The 21,344-nt window shown below is 42.9% G+C and overlaps 1 protein-coding gene across 1 annotated transcript; it reads right to left on the reverse strand.

The window, feature by feature from the left end:
- Positions 1 to 805: 805 nt before the first annotated feature.
- On the reverse strand, positions 806 to 21,201 carry Hdac3 (histone deacetylase 3). Its single transcript, XM_042692149.1, has 15 exons — positions 21,055 to 21,201; positions 20,866 to 20,948; positions 19,001 to 19,143; positions 11,329 to 11,410; positions 11,184 to 11,240; positions 11,013 to 11,068; positions 10,566 to 10,699; positions 8,877 to 8,957; positions 8,310 to 8,383; positions 8,101 to 8,165; positions 6,946 to 7,035; positions 6,780 to 6,838; positions 6,448 to 6,527; positions 5,579 to 5,736; positions 806 to 1,445 (listed from the first exon to the last, which is right to left on the reverse strand). Exons 1-15 carry the CDS (start codon positions 21,107 to 21,109, stop codon positions 1,376 to 1,378), a joined length of 1,287 nt encoding a protein of 428 aa, XP_042548083.1. The 5' UTR covers positions 21,110 to 21,201; the 3' UTR covers positions 806 to 1,375.
- Positions 21,202 to 21,344: the final 143 nt, after the last annotated feature.

Raw genomic sequence — 21,344 nt, forward strand, 5'->3', positions numbered from 1 at the left:
AGAGTAAATTTCTGTTTAGCTTGATCTCAACAATTTCATCTAATCTGCTGGCTACATGTGTTCTCCTGTGTGGAAACAATGTAGCACCTAGCAATCCCAGGATGGACTGAATAATCTTGACTAAAGCTGGCAAAAGATCAAGTGGACATCTGTGGCGGGATCAGTGATTTACTGGGTTCCCTGTGCTTAATGTAGACCCTGGTGACTCCTAAGGCTGTCCATCCCCCTGTGTCCAAGACCTTCGAATAGCCTAATAGCAAGTTACACCGTACTGTCCACCTACACTTGAAACTCAGTTTGTCCATAACAGTTTTTAAAAAATTACTTTCTAAAATAGTATTTGAAAGAAAGATTGGAAGGAGTAACCCATTTATCATTCCTTTTTCTTGTACCACAGTCAACATCTACATTTATTATGATTATAAACTCCTCCAAGGGAAGGGCCCATGTTCATAACAGTATCCAGCATTGTTCTTCACAAAGACACAATAAACATTTTTCTATCTGGCACTATGCTAAACACTCACCATATATCTACTAATTAGCATCATCATACCCGAAACCTATTTTCAAGTTCTGAAGTCATCTTCCTCTTAAGCCAGTAGTATGCCCATGTTTATCTAACTCTTAAGCAGAATGCTCTATTAACTCCTTATATGTGAGTAAAATAATTCATGTAGAATATATACACAGAGTCTAACATAGGGTACTGAATAAATGGTACCTTATTATTTTTAATATGTGTATTATCATCCCTATTTCCCTCTCACTTTACACATAGGTAACTGACAAGAATACTCACAGATATGTATAAAAAAATACCAACTTGGTTTATTGGATAAAAACAGTGGTAAAATGAACACAAAGCCAAAAAGTAGAACAGGACATTTTTACAGGACATTTCCCCTTACTTGAAATTATACTTTTAATCACCAGGAGTTAAGGAGTTAGGAGTCAAGGTCCTCCAAAACCTTCACTCTAGGTGTTTTGGAAGCAAGGCCTGCAGTGAGATTACCCAAGAGAAGATGTCAGAGGCAATCTCAGTCTTGTCTACTTTTTCATCTCCAAGTCTCAGGGTTGGAGGTAAACAGAAAAAATAAGGGGCCAGAGATCTGGGAAATGTCCTCTAGTGCTCACTGCCCATAATTCCCCAGAGACATCTATCCTAGTCCCATCCCACTCATAAAAGGTACCATGGTCAGGCTATGATAGAGGAAATGGGGTATAGATGGTTCTAAAAACACATGAGGTCTCCAAATCCTTCCCCCAAATTAGTAAAAGTTCTGGAGGTAACCAGTCCAGGAGTGAAGGACCCATATCCTTCTCTCCCACCCAATCCAGACGTGAAAAGGAATTCCTTGGAACAAAGCTGTTCTTAAATTTCCACATCGCTTTCCTTGTCGTTGTCATGATCTCCATCATAGAATTCATTGGGTGCCTCAGGCCTGCAAAAGAGGAGAGATTGGGAACTCGCTTTCCAAGTTCTAGTCTTCTCCCAGCATCTTCCCTCTCCAGAGCCATTTCTTGGGTTCTCTCTGTCAGGGACTCATTCATCTCCTGCTGTTGAGACCAATGGCTATGCTTTCATCCATTCACATGTTCAGAAAACATTTGTGGAGACTAGCCTTAGCAATACACTGGAGAATCAGCCAGTCAAGATTTCTATTTGTCCTCAGAAGCTTACCAAATAAATGAGACTAATGCTAACAAAGCAAATAAACAAATATACTTAACTCCCCTGTCCCCACACCTCAGTACTAGTTTAAACTCCTTGGTAGGCAAGAAACTTTACCAATGAGCCATGCCTCCAGTCTTAAAACTTCAGAGAGTTAGGGGTGGGAAGGTGGCTCAGTGGTAGAGCGCTTGCCTTGCATGCATGAGGCCCTGGGTTCGATTCCTCAACACCACATAAGCAAAAAGAAAAAAGCCAGAAGTGGCGCTGTGGCTCAAGTGGTAGAGCGCTAGCCTTGAGCTGAAGAGCTAAGGGACAGTGCCCAGGCCCAGAGTTCAGGCCCCATGACTGGACCCCCCCCCCCAAAAAAAACAAAAAATAAATAAATAAAACTTCAGAGAGTTGTATGAACAGAATGAAATTAAGGGACATGACAGAAAGTGATCTGAGGTGAAGGGTGTTCAAATAATGTAGGCCTTTGAGGGAGAATGATGGAAGGGATAATACTGATAAGGATGTGCTGTACTTATAAACTGACAGACTGAATTGTAATTCCTTTGTATAACTACTTAAAGATGATAAAATATAATAAATTTTTAAAAAGAATGATAGATCTAAAGTGTGAGAAGAAGCTGGGGAGGGTTGGGAAGGTGGCTCAGTGGAAGAGTGCTTGCCTTGCATGCATGAGGCCCTAGGTTCAATTCCTCAGCACCACATAAGCAGAAAAAGCCAGAAGTTGTACTGTGGCTCAAGTGGTAGAGTGCTAACCTTGAGCTAAAGAGTTGAGGGACAGTGCCAGGCCTAGAGTTTAGGCCCCACAACCGACAAAAGAACTAGAAGAAAAAGAAGGAGGAGGAGGAGGAGCAGCAGCAGCAGCAGCAGCAACAGCACAGCAGAAGCTGGGCAGGAAAGGCCTTAGAAAACTATTCCAAGCATGGAAATCATAAGGTAAGAGGAAACTGTTGTGTTCCAGAAAGACAAGGTCAGGGTGGCTAGAAGCCATGTGCATGGAGGAAAGTGATTTCAGATAAGATCAGGGATGGGCGGATGGACTAGCATGCAGGGCCTTTGTAAGCCACAGAAATGGGATTTCTGTTAAGTACAAGAGAAAGAAAGGGTTTTAAGCAGAGGACCAACATATGATCAATCTGTAGAAAGAGACCAGATGTGAAAGCAACATGGATTCCGTGAGTATTCAATGTTCATTTCCTTCCTTTTGAAAAGCTTCTCTAAAGGGAGAATTGAGAAAGTCACCAAGGAAACTGAGAAAGTCAGGGAAAACCCTGCGCACGTGAGTCAAGTCTGTTACCTCTCAGTAAACAAGGGGAAAAGGTGGGAATCAGATACTCAGGTTTGAATCTCAGTCCTGACCCTAGGAAAGTTACTTAACCTCTGAGTAGATTCCTCCTCTGGTCATTTGAAGATAAAACCCACCCCACGGAGTTGTCTGATGGCAAAAGAATGGTGACATAATGATATGCATGTCATAACATCAAACACTTAAACTGGTGCTTGGCAAACGGGCAAAAGTAGCCACTGTTAAACCTAGTGCTGGTGACTCACACCTGTAATCAGCTCAGAAGGCTGCAGAAACTACCAAAAAGTTGGAAGTAGAGCTGTGGCTCAAGTGGTAGAGCACTAGCTTTGAGCAATAAAGTTCAGAGACAGTGCCCAGGCCTAAGTTAAAGCTCCAGGCACACACACACACACACACACACACACACACACACACACACACACACACACACACACACACACACACACACACACACACACACACACACACACACACCTCTCTTTATTGTGGTTCAGACTCAAAGCCTTGCACTTGCTATGCTAGTGCTATTCGATCCCCGCCCAGGCCTAAGTTAAAGCTCCAGGCACACACACACACACACACACACACACACACACACACACACACACACACACACACACACACACACACACACACACCTCTCTTTATTGTGGTTCAGACTCAAAGCCTTGCACTTGCTATGCTAGTGCTATTCGATCCCCGCCCAGGCCTAAGTTAAAGCTCCAGGCACACACACACACACACACACACACACACACACACACACACACACACACACACACACACACACACACACACACACACACACACACACACACACACACACACACACACACACCTCTTTATTGTGGTTCAGACTCAAAGCCTTGCACTTGCTATGCTAGTGCTATTTGATCCCCATCTCCAGCCCTGCTTTTTTGGCTGGTTATTTTGAGATGGAATCAAGCATACTTTCTGCCCAAACTAGCCAGGGTCCAAGATCCTCCAGATTTCAACTTTCCTAGTATTGCCCAGCTGCAAGTCTGCTTATGCAAGCTAAGCTACAGGCATCAAAGAAGAACAGGAACTCAGATAATGGCCAGACAGTGAGGTAGGGCTGGGGAACAGGAAGAAGCCTGAGGTGTCTGCTGGCTACAGGCTAAAGGGTGTGGGTCAAGGTAGAGTTTGGCCCAGATGTTAGTCTAGGACTATTGATGAAAAAGCCAAACATCAAAACCAACTTATAGGTAGGTTTTGCCAAGCCAAACCAGATGGTAAAAATCAATTTCCAAAAATCAAGCTTTAGATACCTGGAGAAGCTGAGAAGGAGACATGGCTCAAAAGGCATCCCTGAGGCCAGGAAATAACAAGTGTTCATAGAGAGAAATTATAGCAATCAAGTCCAAGTCCAGAGGAAAGAGACAGAGCCCAAAACTGTGAGACCCACAGCAAATGCTAGAAGGAGCTAAGAAGCCTATCAGTGCAGCAGCGCCACTTCCAACACAGGAGCAGGATTAGTGTTCTGCAAGAGTCCAGTTCAGCTTGTCTCTCAGTCAAGGAAGGAAATCCGTTCTCTACTATACGTTTCCACACTATGTTCTGTTACTTGCTCTTCATTTTCCAGAAAAGCTTTGGAATTTTTTTTTTTAAAATCATGCTAGTCTTGGTTTCCTCCTAATTCATTTCATATTTCCAGTAGGTATCTTAGAAAATAAAGGCTTTTTTGAAAAACATAACCACTGTACAGCTCTCAAACCTGAAATAGTGAGCAGAGCAGAACAATCAACCAGAGCCTCATCCATGGGCATGGGCAGTGACCTGTTCAGCTCAGACCCAGGACAAAGATGGTGACAAGAATGGAAACTACCCCCAGACTTCTTAGAAGGCAATTTGGCGGGAAATGTAAGAACTTCTTATTGCAAACAGCCTTTGATCTAGCAGCAATAATTCTAGGAATGTAATCCACTCAAACAAGCATGTAAGGATGAATTTGTAAGAGGGTTAATTGCCACATTCTTTATTACTATAATAGGAAAAAAAAGGAGGGGGGGGAAATGAATGCAAATGTCCATAGATGGTAACTGGTTAAAATATGTTGTAATTATATAATGGAATATTATGCAGCTGATAAAATGCTTAAGCCTCTTTAGGGAGAGAGTGAGAAAGAAAGGGAAAGAGAGATGGAAAGATATATCTTATTAAAAAAGAGAAAATGTAAGTTGTAAAAACATGTACAGAATGTCCTTCCTTGTATTAACACAAACACAAACAACAAACATTGAACATGTATGTGTATAGTAATGTAGAAGTAATATTTGTAATCTATAGAAAAAGGCCTTTCTGAAAAGATATAAATCAAATTATTAGTAGTGGTTACTTTGTGAAATGGGTCTGAGACTATATGAAAGCAAACAACATATTTTGATGCTGTTTATAATTTTTACAATAGTTCTATCATTAAAAACAGCCTAAGGGAGTGGGAAACTCGTGGCAGCCTTAAGAAGGTAATCCAGGGGTAAGTAAACTAGTGCCCTCCAACTTGCTTTTTTCCTTTTAAGTTTCCCCCAGAAAGCCTGCTGCCACCACCTGCTCAAGTCCCTGCCCCAGACCTGCTGTAGTTCTCTTCTGGACCCCTCTCCTCTGCGTCAGCCTCATCAGTCCTTTCATAAGTCAGGAGGTCTGCAGGTACATCATGAATCTGGACACTAGGTGCATGGTTTAGCATCTTCAGGTTTTCAAAGATTGTCTGGCGGATTTGATCCAGGTACTGGATGGAGATGAGGAACAGAGATAGTGAATAGTTATTTTCAGGTCATCACCCTTTTAGTTTCCTTCCATCCCTACCATCCTTGCTTATTTAGTTAGTATATTTAATTTTTTGGTGGTACTAGGATTGGAATTCAGGGCCTTCTTTATACTTGTAAGCTAAGTGTGATACCACTTAAACCATGTTCTATCTCATACTTCTGTTGTCAGATAGGATCTCATGATTTTGCCTGGGCCAGCCTCAACCCATGATCCTCCTACTTCTGCTTTCTGCATAGCTGAAATTACATGCATACTCAAGTTTGTTGGCTAAGATAGACTTTTGCTAACTCCTTGCTCAAACTGGCCTTAAACCACAATCCTCCCCATCTGTCCCTCCCAAGTAGCTGAGATTACACTCATAGATTACATCATTCAGCCCAACTATCCTAGTTTGTCCTCCAGCTGACAACAGTCTCTCCCCATCCATCCCAACTGCATCTACTTTATCCTGGGCTACTTCCTAGGCCTTCTCTTTTTTTGTGCCAGTACTAAGGCTTGAACTCAGGGTAACACACTCTTGTTTATTTGCTTTTTCTCTCAAGACTGGCACTATACCACTTGAGCCACACCTCTACTTCCTAGCCCTTTTCTTTGGTTTCTCCTGCTTCATATATCCTGGACCCCTCCTGAGCTCCCACATCCTTGTGCCCAGCTCCTCAATGCTGCTGACCTGACGTGAGTTCTGGTTCTCAATACGGGTACTGACGTCTGGATGAAGTGTGAAGTCCGGGGCAAAGTACTCGAAATATTCTTGAAGCAGGGAAGAAGTAAGAGGATGAGCCAGAAAGTATGATGTAGAACAACAGAGGCAGTCCCCAAGACTTTCCAATCTCTTTCTCTATCTGGATCCCCTGTAAAACAGCTGCCCAATTTTTGCTCTGCTCTGAGCCTCAAGAGTTTAGTCTAAAGAGCTCTGGTAGATAAAATGTCCTATGTTGCCTTGAAATGGGGTCATTTTGAAAGCTGATGAGAAGGGCCTTCCTGCTGTGGGGTGGTCCTTACCACTGTAGGGAAGCTCCTCACTAATGGCCTCTTCTACCAGCAGTGATGTCTCATAGGTCCTGAAACCAACAAGCAGAATGGGTAGGCTGACTATGTGGGCTAATGCCCCCGCTTTCCCCGGCCAATCTCAGGGAGGCCACAATGACAATGAAGGGAGCATACTCACCAGCAGCGAGCAACATTTCGGACAGTATAGCCGCCACCACCCAGCACCAGTAGAGGAATATTAAAGCTCTTGACATATTCAACACATTCCCTGTTAAAAGGACCCAGAGGAATGAGTGGAACAAGGTATATAGGTATTGTTTAGAAAAGAAGGCAAGGTTAACTACATTAAGTGGTACCCTTAAGATTTGTGTAATTTAATATTTTGTGTCTCAATAAAAATTTTAAGATAAAGTGCACCCTGACTTTCAGTTCTGCTCAACACACTCCCTGGCCCTTCTCCAATCTGTTATTTCTAGTCTTCAGAATAAAAATCCCTATTTTTATCCATCACCCTCTCCTCTACTGTAGTCTAGACACATCTCCTGCCCAGATAATATCAAGGACTCCAAACTGGTCTACCTATGTGAAGCCATCCTGTCCCCCTCATTTCCACCTCAGGCCTTTCTCCACTCCAGCAGTCACAAAAGTCACTTAAAACCACGTGGGATCATGTCAGTTTCTTGCTCAAAATCCCTGAACAGCTTCCCATCATCTATGGAATATAATTCACACTCTTTACCAAGCTCTGAAGCTCTCTGTAAATCTCAGTATGGTCAGTTCTGAGGACCTCACAACAAATCATTTCAAGCGGGCTCCTACATTCTGGCCTCATTGATCTCATTTCTTCAAGACACCACCTCTTCCCATGGGCCCTAGTCACTGCTTGGGACAGGCTTCTTCTGAGTCTTTTATGGCTTGCTCCTTCTTAGCCTCCAACTCTCAGCTTCTGTTTCACCTCTTCAGAAAACCCTTTCCAAATCATGCTATCTAATATAGATTCCCCACTGTTAACCTATATCTCAGCTTTCTGGGTTTTTTCCTTCATAGGATTTCTACTATCTATTTATCTCTCTTGCTTACTGATTTTGTGTCTGCTTCCTACACTAAACTGTAAACACCTAGTGTAACAATACCTGGAACATAATAGGAATTACTGACATATTCAATGGATTCTTATGCAAATGATGACAATCTAGGGAACCCTAGTTCAAAGCAGAATTTGTAGCCATATTTCCAAGAAGAGGTGAGGTACCTTTCACAAATACCCCCGTTCCATTAACCAAAGTACAAGGCTACTTGAAAATCTGGGAAGAGCAAGGAGAGCAAGTCTCACCCATGTCCCCGTATGCTGAGATTAAAGCAGCCCAATCGATCACAGCCCAGAGAGTCAGCTCCACACTGCAAAAAGCAAAACATCAGGCAGCTGCAGTAAAACAACTGAACAGAACACCAAGGACATCAGCAACCTGGAAAAGCTCTCTTCCCTACTCTTTTTTTTCCAAGCCCAGGGAAGCCCTCTCAGGGAGAGACTGACAGTATTACCTGGAGCACAATACATGTGGGTTGATAGAAGTCCACCACCTGGTTGATGACTGGCTGGAAAAGGTGCTTGTAACCTGGGAGAGGGCCAAAGATGGGCACCTGGCACCCCAAGGGGATGGGGAGACAGGGAACAAAAGAAAAAAGGGGCTGAGAGAGTATGTAGCCCAGGAAAAAGGAAACCCACAGAAACACAAAGCTGGTTCTGAACTTATAGAGGATTCTCACACTGCTATGAGTGACGAAGGAAAATCCCCTTCCCAGAAAAATGCACATAGACATGTTATATGGTACACAATTTCCAGGACCTCACAATTGTTTAGCCATTCATCCTAAGACACATGGCTCAACAGTAGATAATCCAGTCACAAGGAAAGAAGGAAGGGAGGAAGGAAGCAAGGAAGAGAGGAAGGGAGGAAGGAAGAAGGGAGCAAGGAAGGAAGGAAGGAAAGGAGGGAGGGAGGGAGAGAGAGGGAAGGAGGGAGCAAGGGAGGGAGGGAGGGAGGGAAGAAAAAAAAGCAAGATGGAAGTGCCAGGGTATGAGAGCAGGGAGAAAATGTCAGTACTTACTCTGGTCATCAATGCCATCCCGTAAGGGCACATTGAGACAGTAGTAGCGGCCACTCTCTGCTCCAACTTCATACATGTCACCTATGAGGGTAGGGGCAATGACTATGAAAGGGAGACTCCTACAACCCAGCTGCCCCGTCTAAGGACTCTACCACAGCCTCTATAGAGCTACTCAGTCTCTCTCAACTTGTGTTTCTTCAATAACATACAAAACAATTTTTTTTTTGAAACAGGGTTTTGCTATGTAACTTAGGCTGGTCCAGAACTCAATATGCTGCCCAGGTTGGCCTCAAACACTCAATCTACCTGCCTCAGCTTCCCAAGTGCTAAGATTATAGTTATGTTCCACCACACCTGACTCTACAAATACTTTTTGATGCCATACCACCCGCTCACATGTGTAGTAGACACAGGTAATATAGCAATGGAGAAAACTAATGAAATTAATGAAATCTTACCAAGCTCATACTTTGGGGGATTAATATGATGAGAAAGGAGACAGTAAGAAAAAACAAAGCATAATAAATATAACTAACAGCCAGTGCTTGAGTGCTCTGGGAGAAACAGACAGGGTGAGGTCATACAAAAATGGGGAAGGACCCTCATCTTTACCTGGGGATCAGAAAGGAAAGGGAGAAATCTCTAACTCTAGAAACTTCCCAAGCTGGACTTGACTCATCCTGTTTTTTTTCTGCTCTCGCTCCCTGTCCAACAAGGCAATAATCGACATCTACTCCTTGCAAGATGAGAGATCAGCCCAATGGACAGCCCAGGTTGTGGCTGTTACACATAATGGCTGCATTGTGATAATGTAGCTTTGTCTAAGAAAGCAACTCTGGCAATATCCTGCTTATCTGCTTTCAGAAAGGGGCCGTTACCCATCCATACACTGGCCACAATGAGGCTGGATGGAAGCTTGTAAGAATTTGCGAATAATAAACTATGTGGGGCCTGGGCTTTGAACATTTTCATCTTCCATTAAATTGTGGTCGGCTCAGAATGAGGTTTGTATTCATGTTGTCTAGCTTGTTTATAAGATATCTAGCATGAGGTTTGTATTCATGTTGTCTAGCTTGTTTATAAGATATCAAGCTTTGTCATCTTCCCATGAGAGATGAGATTTGCAAAAAGAGTGTGAGATGACCATTTTTTTACATAGTCAAAGTATAGGCCAAAAGTTAGAAAATAAGGGCTGGGAAGGTGGCTCAGTGGTAGAGCGCTTGCCTTGCATGCATGAGGCCCTGGGTTCGATTCCTCAGCACCACATAAGCAGAAAAAATAAAAAAGCTGGAAGTGGCGCTGTGGCTCAAGTAGTAGAGTGCTAGCCTTGAGCTGAAGAGCTGAGGAACAGCGCTCAGGCCCAGAGTTCAGGCCCCACAACCGGACCCAAAAAAAAGTTAGAAAATAAAAAATGAAATTCAAAAAAAAAAAAAGGGAAAGGAGATGATTATGATAGCTGGAATGGACAGAAAGGTTTCTCTAAGGAGAGGGCGTAAGAGTTCAAGTCAGAAAGAAGTCAGTCATGGTAAAGAGCTGAAGGGTGTAGCCAAGCACGGTGATATATGCTTGGGAAAGTGAGGCAATACGTTTGAAAAAAATAGTACGTTTGAATATTGGACTACATAGAGAGACTCTGAATCAAAAAAAAAAAAAAAAGAAATCTGAAGGACAACAATCCCCATTTCCTACCAGTGCCAGGGAAGAAGTAATTTCCATATTTGTGGAAGGACACAGTCATCACTCGGTCAGTGAGGTAGAAGGCTTCCTGAACGCCATCACCATGGTGTATGTCGATATCAATGTAGAGTACTCGAGGGTGGTACCTAGGGCGAGGACAAAGCCAAGGTCTGAGTTAGAGGAAGAGCCCCCCACACAACTCACTCAGGGTCTGGAATTATTTAAAGCCTGCTTCTGGCCAAGTCACCTGAAACCTAATCCCACCAGTTTCCTAAGGGTAGCCCTGAAGACTAGAGACAGGGGCAGGAGAGGGAAGTGTGAGCATGCTGAAATGTGAGCAGGCAGCAGGGAATCTGCAGCAGAGCAGAGAAAGAGGCTATCTAAGAAAAGCATCAGTGAGGAGGGGAGGAAGCCAGGCTGAATCTCACAAGTACCCCCACCTCCTCCTGGGCTACTTACTTGAGCAGCTCCAGGATGCCGATTACAATGTCATTGACGTAGCAGAAGCCAGAGGCCTACAACAAGACAATGTTTCAGGAATAGAGGAACAATTCTCCTACCCACCAATCTGTCCCCTACTGTCATACTAATTTCCTACCTAGGGGAGTCACTGCCTCCCCCAATACTCACCTCAAACTTCTTGGCGTGGTGCAGACCACCAGCCCAGTTTATTGCAATGTCACAGATCTGAAAAGACAAACACCTAACTCATAGTCCTCTTCCTGCCACCCATCAAGCTGGGTGCCCATGAGAACCAGGAGTCAGGCTCCCTCACCTTGTTGTTCAGTTGGGTTGCTCCTTGCAGGGATGCACCTGTGTAACGGCTGCAGAACTCAAAGAGCCCGGGAAACACTGGGCTGCAGGAAGAGGAGCAGGTTGGATGCTCTTGCCTTTGTCTAGTCTCCTCCTATGTCTCCCTGTCTACCCAAACTCCTCAGTTTAACTCTTTCTCCCACACACCTGAGCTATCTGCAAGTTTATTCAACAAATATTTTGAACCAACTCATGTACCAACCCTTGTGCAAAGCATGGGAAGGGAAGTAAAGAAGTATTTCGCTCTGTCAGGGAGTCCATACATTAAGTAGGTAAAGAAACAAACAGCTTTTTAGGTTCTTTAATATACAACGAAAAAAAAGGAGATAAGTTGAAACAAAACATGAGCTCTGTTTTTCCTAAGAGTTTTCTAGGTGTATAACACTTTAACTTGATGTTCAATTATATTCTTTAAAGTCATATACTTTGCAGAAAGAACTGCAGTCCTATTTATGTGAAACATGAGTGAGATAACTGGAAGAAATTCTTTAGCTCATTGTGTGGCACTGCCGTGATATCATCTATAACAATTACCACCTTTATTCCATATTAACAGGAAAGGCTTGAGACTAGACACAAAAGGTTCCATATTCTATGCCCCAATTTACATAACATTCTGGAAAAAGCAAAACTCTTAAGTAGTTGCCTGAGCTAAGGTGGAAAGCAGGGACTGACTATAAAAGGGTATGAGAGGCCTTTTGGAATAAAGGATATATTTTATCCTATATATTCTATCAAAATTCTAAGAAATATGATACCTAAAAAAAGAGGTGATTTTGTGTGTGTGTGTGAGAGAGAGATAGTACTGGGGCTTGAACTTAGGGCCTGGTATTGGCATTTGGCTTTTTCTGCTCAAGGCTGGTTCTCTATGTTTGAGAAACACCTCCACTTCTGGCATTTCGCTAGTTAACTGAAGATAAAAGTCTTCTGTATTTGATTTGTCTGCATGGCTGCCTTCAAACCTTGATCCTTAGATCTCAGAATTACAGGCCCTAACCAACAGTCAACAGTGGCAAAAAAGGTGAATTGTGAATTTACTGTATGTAATTATACCTTCACAAACTTGACTTAAAAAAAAATCCTAGGTCTGGGAATGTGTCATAGTAGTAGAGTACTTGCCTACCATGCACGAAGTCCTGGGTTTGATTCCTCAGTACCACATAAACAGAAAAAGCCAGAAGTGGCACTGTGGCTCAATGGTAGAGCAAAAGAAGCTCAGGGAGAGTGCTCTGGCCCTGAGTTCAAGCCCCAGGACTGGCCAAAAAAAAGAAAAAGAAGTAAAAAAAATCCTAGTTTCAGGTCTCCAAGAAAATAGTATAGCTAATACATTTGACCCTGTGAAAAACAGGACTGTAAGAGGTTTTACTGTTTTCAAATAGGTTTGGTACTTAGAAAACTAAACACATGAACAAACAAACAAAAAACAGTTATCATCTCTAGGGCAAACAAAAAGTTGTGAGGAAGGGGAAGCCAGCATGAAATTGTGAGAAAATAAATGCTCATATCCCATGCAACAGGTTTAATAGACAATTCTTAAAAACTGATTTTTAAAAAATCAAATTAGTAAGGTATGAGCCCAGATTCAGAAGCCAAACTACCTAGTTCAAACACCTGGTAATGATGAGTTTGGATAAAACTGTTTAACTTTTCTATGCCTAAATATCATCTGTAAAAAACAGGCAATAATAAATCCTGCTTCTGCCTGACTACATAGTGAGTTTGAGGCTACCCCTGGCTATACAGCAAGACCATGTCCCAAAATTCAAACAAATACAATGCTTGATAAGAAATGTACTCATCATCTTGCCCATGTAATTGTAACCCCTCTGTTTGTTATTTTCACAATTAAAAATAATAATAATTTTTTAAAAAATCAAACAAATAAATAAACAGGAGGTTGTTGAGATTAAATGAGTAAATGCCTTCAAAATATTTAAAATAGTACCTAGAGTCTGGAACCATGGTTAATGGTAGAGTGCCTGTCTAGCAAGCATAAGACCTTAGAGTTCAATTTCCAGTACCACAAAAATAAAGGAAGAAAAAGAGAGAAAGTCTAGCACCTAGTTGGTACTTCCTAAATACTACACATCACTAGTGAGAATAAATTGATTTTATTATATTGAAATCCAAAGTTAAAAACCAGAAGAAATACATAAAGGAGCCAAAAGTGGTTGTCATTGGAGAAAGGGAATTTATGAGAGGAAGGAATGAATATGTCTGGGATTTTTTTTTCATTAGAAGTTTTGAGTATAATTTGGCTATTTATTCATACTATATTACTCTCAAAAGACTCCAAAATTACTTAAAGTAAAAAGGAAAGGAAAACTCCAGATTCTCCTCTGAAACACAAATAAGCGTAACACAATTTCCATTGCTAAAATTAATTTAACTTTCCCCAGCTTAATAGATATTGTTTAGCAGCACAAATGGCCCTGAAGTGGTATTTCCTACCGCCTCAAAGAATATCATAGATTTTTATAATAATAATAATAATAAAAGAATATCATAGGATTCCAGCTGTTGCCTAAGGGCTGACTCTGCATTCCCATACTTGGAAATAGCTGCAGGGAAAAAAACAAACAAACTCCAAGTGGGAGTAAAAAAAGGCAAGAAACATCTCAAGACAGCATGTAACACCAAATGAGTGATGCAGGCTATGGTAGATCCCCATATATCACCCTACACCAGAATCAACTCCAAATGGATCAAAGACCTCCGAGTCTAAGCAGACACCCTGAAAACATTACAGGAAGGAATAAGAGAAACTCTAGGGCTCCTTGGCACAGGCCAAAATTTTCTTAATAAGCACCCAGAAACACAACAAATCAAAGATTGGACAAATGGGATTGCATGAAACTGCAGAGCTTCTGCATGGCAAAAGACATAGCAATCAATAGAAAGCCCATGGATTGGGAGAAGATCTTCACTAGTCATACAACTGACAAGGGTCTCATATCTAAAATATACTTAAAACTCAAAAAATTAAATCCCCCAACAACAAATCCTCAAAGAAACAACCGCCCGATTAATAAGTGGGCTAAAGACTTTTCTTTAAGAGGAAATAAGAATGGCCAATAGATGGGGCTGGGAAGGTGACTCAGTGGTAGAGCACTTGCTTTGCATGCCTGAGGCACCACATAAGCAAAAAGAAAAAAGCCGGAAGTGGCGCTGTGGCTCAAGTGGTAGAGTGCTGGCCTTGAGCTGAAGAGCTGAGGGACAGCGCCCAGGCCCAGAGTTCAGGCCCCACAACCGGACCCAAAAAAAAAAAGAAAGAGAGAAGGAAGGAAGGGAGGGAGGGAGGGAGGGAGGGAGGGAGGGAGGGAGGGAGGTAGAGAGGGAGGGAGGGAGGGAGGGAGGGAGGGAAAAGAAAGAAAGAAAGAGAAAGAGAGAGGGGGAGGGAGGAAGGGAAGGAGCGAGAAAGGGAGTGGGAAGAGGAAAGGAGGGGGGTAGCCACAGGTCAGCCACTATCTTCACAGGAGATAGTGTGGAAGGCCAGAAAGTCTTGAAGAGGTTGAATGAAGAGCCAAGGTCATTCAAAGAAGGCATCCTGTGCAGGTGAGCTGAGAGGTAAGGGTGGGAAGATATTGGTCTCTATCCTGAAGCCATAGCTCCTCTGTCAGTAGCTTCTTTCAGGGAAACATGTAAGTGAGGTGGTTTGAAAATACACCTTCTAACACAGCCTCTTCAACTACTGGTGCTGGGAAAACTGGGCGGCCAAGTGCAGAAAACTAAAAGTGGACCCCAGCCTATCACCATGCACCAACATCAACTCAAAATGGATTAAAGACCTTAACATCAAACCTGAATCTCTGAAACTACTGCAGGACAGAGTAGGAGAGACACTTGAACTTATAGGCACAGGCAGGAACTTCATGAACAGCGTCCCAGGGTCACAATAAATTGGAGAAAGACTTGACAAATGGGACTACCTTAAAATAAAAAGTTTCTGTACAGCTAAAGTTATAGCAACCAAGCTAGAAAGACAACCAAACTAACTGGGAAAAAATATTTACTAGCAATACATCAGACAAGGGGTTAATATTCAGTATATACAGAGAACTCAAGAAACTAATCCCTTCCAAACCTAACAAAGCAGTTACTAAATGGGCAAGGGAACTAAAGAGAGACTTCTCAGAAGAAGAGATAAAAATGGCAAAGAAACACATGAGGAAATGTTCACCATCCCTGGTTGTGAAGGAAATGCAAATAAACCCTGAGATACCACCTTACCCCAGTCAGAATGGCCCACAGCCTAAAGTCAGCCAACGACAAATGCTGGAGGGGATGCGGAGAAAGAGGAACCCTATTACACTGCTGGTGGTAATGTACACTTATACAACCACTTTGGAAAGCAGTCTGGAGGGTCCTCAGAAAGCTAAATATTGACCTCCCTTATGACCCAGTCATACCACTTCTAGGCATCTATCCTGAACAACAGGAACCAGTATACAAGGACATGCACCTCCCTGTTCATTGCAGCACTGTTCACAATAGCCAGGATATGGAAACAACCCAGATGTCCCACCACAGATGAATGAATCCAAAAATTGTGGTATCTATACACAATGGAATATTATGCAGCCATTAGAAAGGACAAAATAATGGCATTTGCAGGGAAATGGATGGAGCTATAAGAAATCATGTTGAGCAGGGTAAGCCAAGTGCAAAGAGACAAACGGCACATGGTCTCCCTGATAAGTGGATGTTAAATCCAAAATGTAAGGTGATACGACAAAATTAACAAGACTTAAGAAACAAAGGACTTCCACTCATCAAGTCGAATCACTATTAAATAACCCCATGCTGCTGATCACATATATGGTATATATGTGCACACCGGAGGGAAACCAGGAGGACTACACAGAACTAGAGGGAATCAGGGAAAAACATACAACAGCAGGACCCATCAGCTGCACTGGACATTGATCAAAATGAACTAAGCAATTCAATGGCAGCGATGGGAGGGAGGGAACAAGTGGGAAAGAGGGAACACCTGATGCTATGCAAAACAAAAGAAATGTACATATCACCCAATGTTGAAGAAATAACTATCGCAAAACTCATAGAACTCATAAATGTTATAGATCATGATAGACAATTTGCCCCAAGAAAGTTAGAATGTGTTTGTGACTTTAACTAAGTATCACTATCACACAATACTGTGAAATTTGGGAAATTATGTAACCACTTAATCACAATAAAAATTTTGAAAAAAAAGAAAGAAAATACCGCTTCTAAGCACAGCATATTGGTGCACATCTTTAATACTAGCACTCAGGAGGATGAGATGAGGAAGGAGTTGGTGAGCTCAAGGCCAACCTGGGTTATATAGCAAGGCCCAGTCTCAAAACAAAATAAACAAAAAACCAAGGCTCTGTATCTAAATCCTACCACCTTGGCGAACCAGTTAGGTGACTCACCTGGGCCACCTAAATCTCCCCAAGCTCCATTTATTTACATACAACATCAATAAAAGAACTGTTATGTCTCAGGTTGATATAAGAATTAAGTGGCTAAGCCAAGTGCTGGTGGCTCATGCCTGTAATCCTAGCTGCTCAGGAGGCTAAGATCTGAGAATCATAGTTCAAGGCCAGTTTGGGCTAAGTCTGTGAGACTTACTCCAATTAACCACCCAGAAACCTGGAAATAAAGCTGTGGTTCAAGTGACAGAGCACTAGCCTTGAGCAAAAACATTCAGGGATAATACCCAGGTGCTGAGGCTCAAGCCCCTTGATGGTACCAAAATAAATAAATAAATAAATAAATTCAAAGAAGAGAGGAAAAAGTCAAATTTTTAAGTCTGAGGACACATCAATTAAAAGCAATATGTCAATTTTATTTATATCTTGATTTAAGTAAATTAAGGTTGTGTGTGTATGTATATGTTTATATGTATATATAAAGACAACTGGGGATATCAATACTGATTGAATACTTGACAACACTAAAGAGTTACTATTAATTTTTTTAAGTGTTAATACTGGTATTACTTAAAAGTAGCACTTAAAGATACATAATAAAAGCCAGGTGCCGGTGGCTTACACCTGTAATCCTAGCTACTCAGGAGGCTGAGATCTGAGGATCATGGTTCAAACCATCCCAAGAAGAAAAGTTCCCATAAGACTTTTATCTCCAATTAACCACTCAAAAACCAGAAGCGGCACTCTGTGACTCAAGTGGTAGAGTGCTAGCCTTGAGCACAAAGAGGCTCAGGAATAGCACTCAGGTCCTGAATTCATATATAAATATAAAATAAAATGTTTATGGAGCCAGGGCACCAGTGGCTCACGCCATTAATCCTAGCTACTATAGAAGGCTGAGATCTGAGGATTGTGGTTTGAAGCCAGCCAGGAAGAAATGTCTGTGCGACTCTTACCTCCAATAAACTACTCAGAAAAAGCCAGAAGTGGTGCTATGGCTCAAGTGGTAACGTCTAGCCTTGAACACAAAGAGGCTCAGAGACAATATCCAGGCCCTAAGTCCCAGGACCAGCAAAAAAAAAAAAAACCTATGGATGAATTGTACTTATTTAATGTTTATGAATCCCATCTCTGCCACACAAATGCTGGAATTACAGGCATTCAACACCACACTAGGCTGTGATTGCCTTAAAATAATCTAACATAAGAGGATACAGATGAAGTATGGGCATTTATTTGTTAAGTGTTGAAATTGGATGATATATGACTTCACGGCTCTACTCTACCTTCAGAAATGTTTGATATTTGTCTTAAAAAAAGTTTAAGCTGGGCAACTGTTGGCTCATGCCTGTAATCCTAACTACTCAGGAGGCTGAGATCAGAGGATCGTAACTCAAAGCCAGCCCAGGCAGGAAAGTTCAAGAGACCCTTATTTCCAATTAACCATCAGAAAACTGGAAGTAGCACCTTAGCTCAAAGTGGTAGCGCTCTAGCCTTGAGCAAAAAAGCTCAGAGACATTGCCCAGGCTCTGAATTCAAGCCCCATGACTGACAAAAAAAAGTTTAAATAGAACTAACTACTTGGTAGTTATTATGGTTATTCTCATGGATGTTTATTACAATGTAAGCAAGGATCATAGATCATCTTTGCTGCCATTCTCTTGTTCTCTACCATAGTATCTAACCCTCAAGATATGCCACACAAGCTTACTTGTATCTGATCATATCAAGTCACTCCTTTTCTTTTAAAAATACTTTAATAACTATCTTCTACTCTGAGAGAAAAAAAAAAGCTCAATTCATAACAGGGCTGTTTGTTTTCTTTTAAAAGGACTCCTTCGGCCTCCATGTATATCATTCTCTTCTTATTCTGCATTCTGCCTTTCCCCTATTCCTCAAATGAGTCATATTCCATCCTACCACAGACCCTTAGCACTGTCATCCTTACTGCTTCCATTCAAATCAACTTTTACCCAAATACTTCCTACTCAATCTTAGCTCAATCTCCAACACTAGCCTAGATAATCCTGCCAAGTATACACTTTAATGGTCTGTTCCTGAATGTCTCCTTCACAGGACTTAGTACTGGTGCAATATTAAATTTTTGCTCTTATTCTTCACTGTGTCCCTCATATATAGCACAGGGCCCCCTTTATATCCTCCCACTGCTACCAAAGGACTTCACTAAAGGATATGGCATCAAAGTGCTCTCACCAGTCATCGCCCACATTGAAGGCATTAAGGCTCTTGGTAAAGCCTTGCATATTGGTGGGGCTGACTCTCTGCAGGAAGTCAATGTAGTCCTCAGAGTGGAAGCGGCACATGTCATGCTGGGAGGCCTGGTACGGCTTGAAGACCTTGGGAATGGAGACATAAGATGAACTAGGCAGGGTCTGACACTGAAACCAGTTCAAAACAATGTGCAACAATCCTTCCACCCTTCACTCATTATTCTGAGACAAAGGTCAGCTATCTTAATCAAGACCCCTGAAGATTACTTCCTCATCTTCTCACCTCCAGTTCAGCTTCTCCTACATCCTCAGCCTTGAGCCCTGATCCACCAGCCCTGTTCACTAAATCTCCTTGTCCTAATTTTCTCTATACTCATCTCCTCTCTTAGGCTCTGACTCTGCCCTCTCTCCCCTAGTTTCTTTCTTTTCCCACCTAAGTTCTTCATGGTTGTAAGGTCTGCACAGGGATACCTCCCTACCTCTTGGCTAAGTTTCTGCCCAGTATCTGTTACCTAGGTAACTGGCAGACCTGGAAGAAGTCACCTTCCCCTCCAGCTAGGTCACATCTTGGGCCACCTCGGGACACCCGCCTCCCATCTGACCTTTGGAGGGTCCCAGGCACTGAGGTCAAGTCCAGATCCAGTGTAGCCACACCTTTCCTCCTCCTGGCCACACCTCTTCCTGTCCCTGGCCTAGATAAGTCCTGGCCCAGGGGTGGGTCGCCCCTTTTCCTTTTCAGCCATGTCTGTCCACCATGTACACAGGGGCAGCAAGCAGTTCAGTAAATAAACTTCTCCTGCCTGAATAGCGCGTGGTGTTCTCCTCATCGGCTACCTAATGAAACCTACCTCTTTAATATGCCTTACAATGATGATGTGTGGCAACCTAATTGAATTCCCAGTTGTTAAGCCAAATACTTACCATCCTCAATAGTGGGGGGGGGGGGGGGGGGAGGTTCACACATCCCTTTGAAAATTAGGTAAAGAAAAAACTTGTCTTCTATAAAATGTACTCAAGAATACACAAACAAACAACCTCAAAGGATTCAGTTTTCTGCACTAACATTACCTATCTTGTATGACCAAACTACTGACTGCACCTCATTACCCTCATAGTGATAAGGGTCAAGTCTGCTATTATTCTACAACTATAAATTCCAAGCTAGGACAGATAGCATATATATGTATAAGTATATATAGGAGATAGAGAAATGGGTATCAGTTAAGTAGAGCTGTGTAGAGTTATTCTAGGTTGAGAAGAGATTACCCGGAACATCTCTCGCTGTATGCACACACAAACACAAACTTATTCACAGTGCTGCAGAGCTGTATTTGCTGTTCTAGCTCCTTGGAGATAGAGAAATGTAGCAAAAGAAAAACGGTGGTAAATCAGAGTAAGCCCCACACTCAGACATAGTAATAAAGCCTCCCTGCTTCCCATCTCCAGTGCCAGAGCACTGTGTTCTTAAAATTCATGGGAGCTAAAGGTGCAGTTCAGTGGTAGAGGCATTTCCCTGGCATTCATAAATCTCTAGGTTCTGATCCTCAGCAAGGCAGAATAAGTAAATATATAAATATAATTTGCAGGGGAGGCTCACATCTGTCTTCAACCCACACCACATCACCGTAGCCCTAGACCTAGGGCAAAGGTCTGAGGTTGAAGGGAGAACGACCTGGGGTGAAGAGTTAATTCCCATTATGTCAGAGGACGCCACCCGCAACCGGGAGTGCTCCTGGTGTCTACTTCCCGGGGGCGGGTTGCACTCAGTGCATTCAAGTACAGCCCACGCAATCCAAAGGCCACCGCTCACTCCCAGCCCCAAACCCCAGCAGAAGCAGCGGGACTCACGATCATCTTCTTATAGAGACCATAATGCAGAACCAGGCTATGGGTCAATGCCAAACGATGGGGCTTCATAGGGTGCCCAGCTCCTGAGAGTGGGGGGAAAGAGAGTTCGTCAGCTTCCACCCCTGGGGTTGCAACCCCTGTTTAGAAATCTCTGCACCCCAGCTCCTCGCGCACGACCAAGTTGCTCACCATAGTGGAAGTTGCCCACGTCGGGGTCGTAGAAATAGGCCACAGTTTTGGACATGGTACCGGCGGGACCAGGCCCCGAGCCACCGCCGCCCGCCCTCTAGCCGCAAGCCCCGCCCTTGGACTGCGTGTTACGTAAACACGTACCCTGCCTCTGCGGAACTCGGAGTTCTCGACCCGCCTCCAGAGACCACGCCTCGGACACGCCCCCTGCGGGAGTCCCGCCCCTCTCCTAGCTTGAACGTCCTGGTTTGGGGCTTGAGCCTCCCGGCTGGGGTGGGGACGTACAGCTG

The sequence above is a fragment of the Dipodomys spectabilis genome, unplaced genomic scaffold, assembly GCF_019054845.1.
Source record: "Dipodomys spectabilis isolate Male_0828 unplaced genomic scaffold, ASM1905484v1 ptg000147l, whole genome shotgun sequence".
Classification (NCBI taxonomy): Eukaryota; Metazoa; Chordata; class Mammalia; order Rodentia; family Heteromyidae; genus Dipodomys; species Dipodomys spectabilis.

Bases quoted from the DNA above. Each gene is read 5' to 3' on its own strand.
- Hdac3 (XM_042692149.1), bottom strand. From the start codon at position 21,109: ATGTCCAAAACTGTGGCCTATTTCTACGACCCCGACGTGGGCAACTTC. The intron at 19,144-20,865 runs GTGAGTCCCGCT...TCCATTCCCAAG, and splicing joins GTCTCTATAAGAAGATGATC to GTCTTCAAGCCGTACCAGGC. The intron at 11,069-11,183 runs GTGAGTATTGGG...GTCTTGTTGTAG, and splicing joins ACCACGCCAAGAAGTTTGAG to GCCTCTGGCTTCTGCTACGT.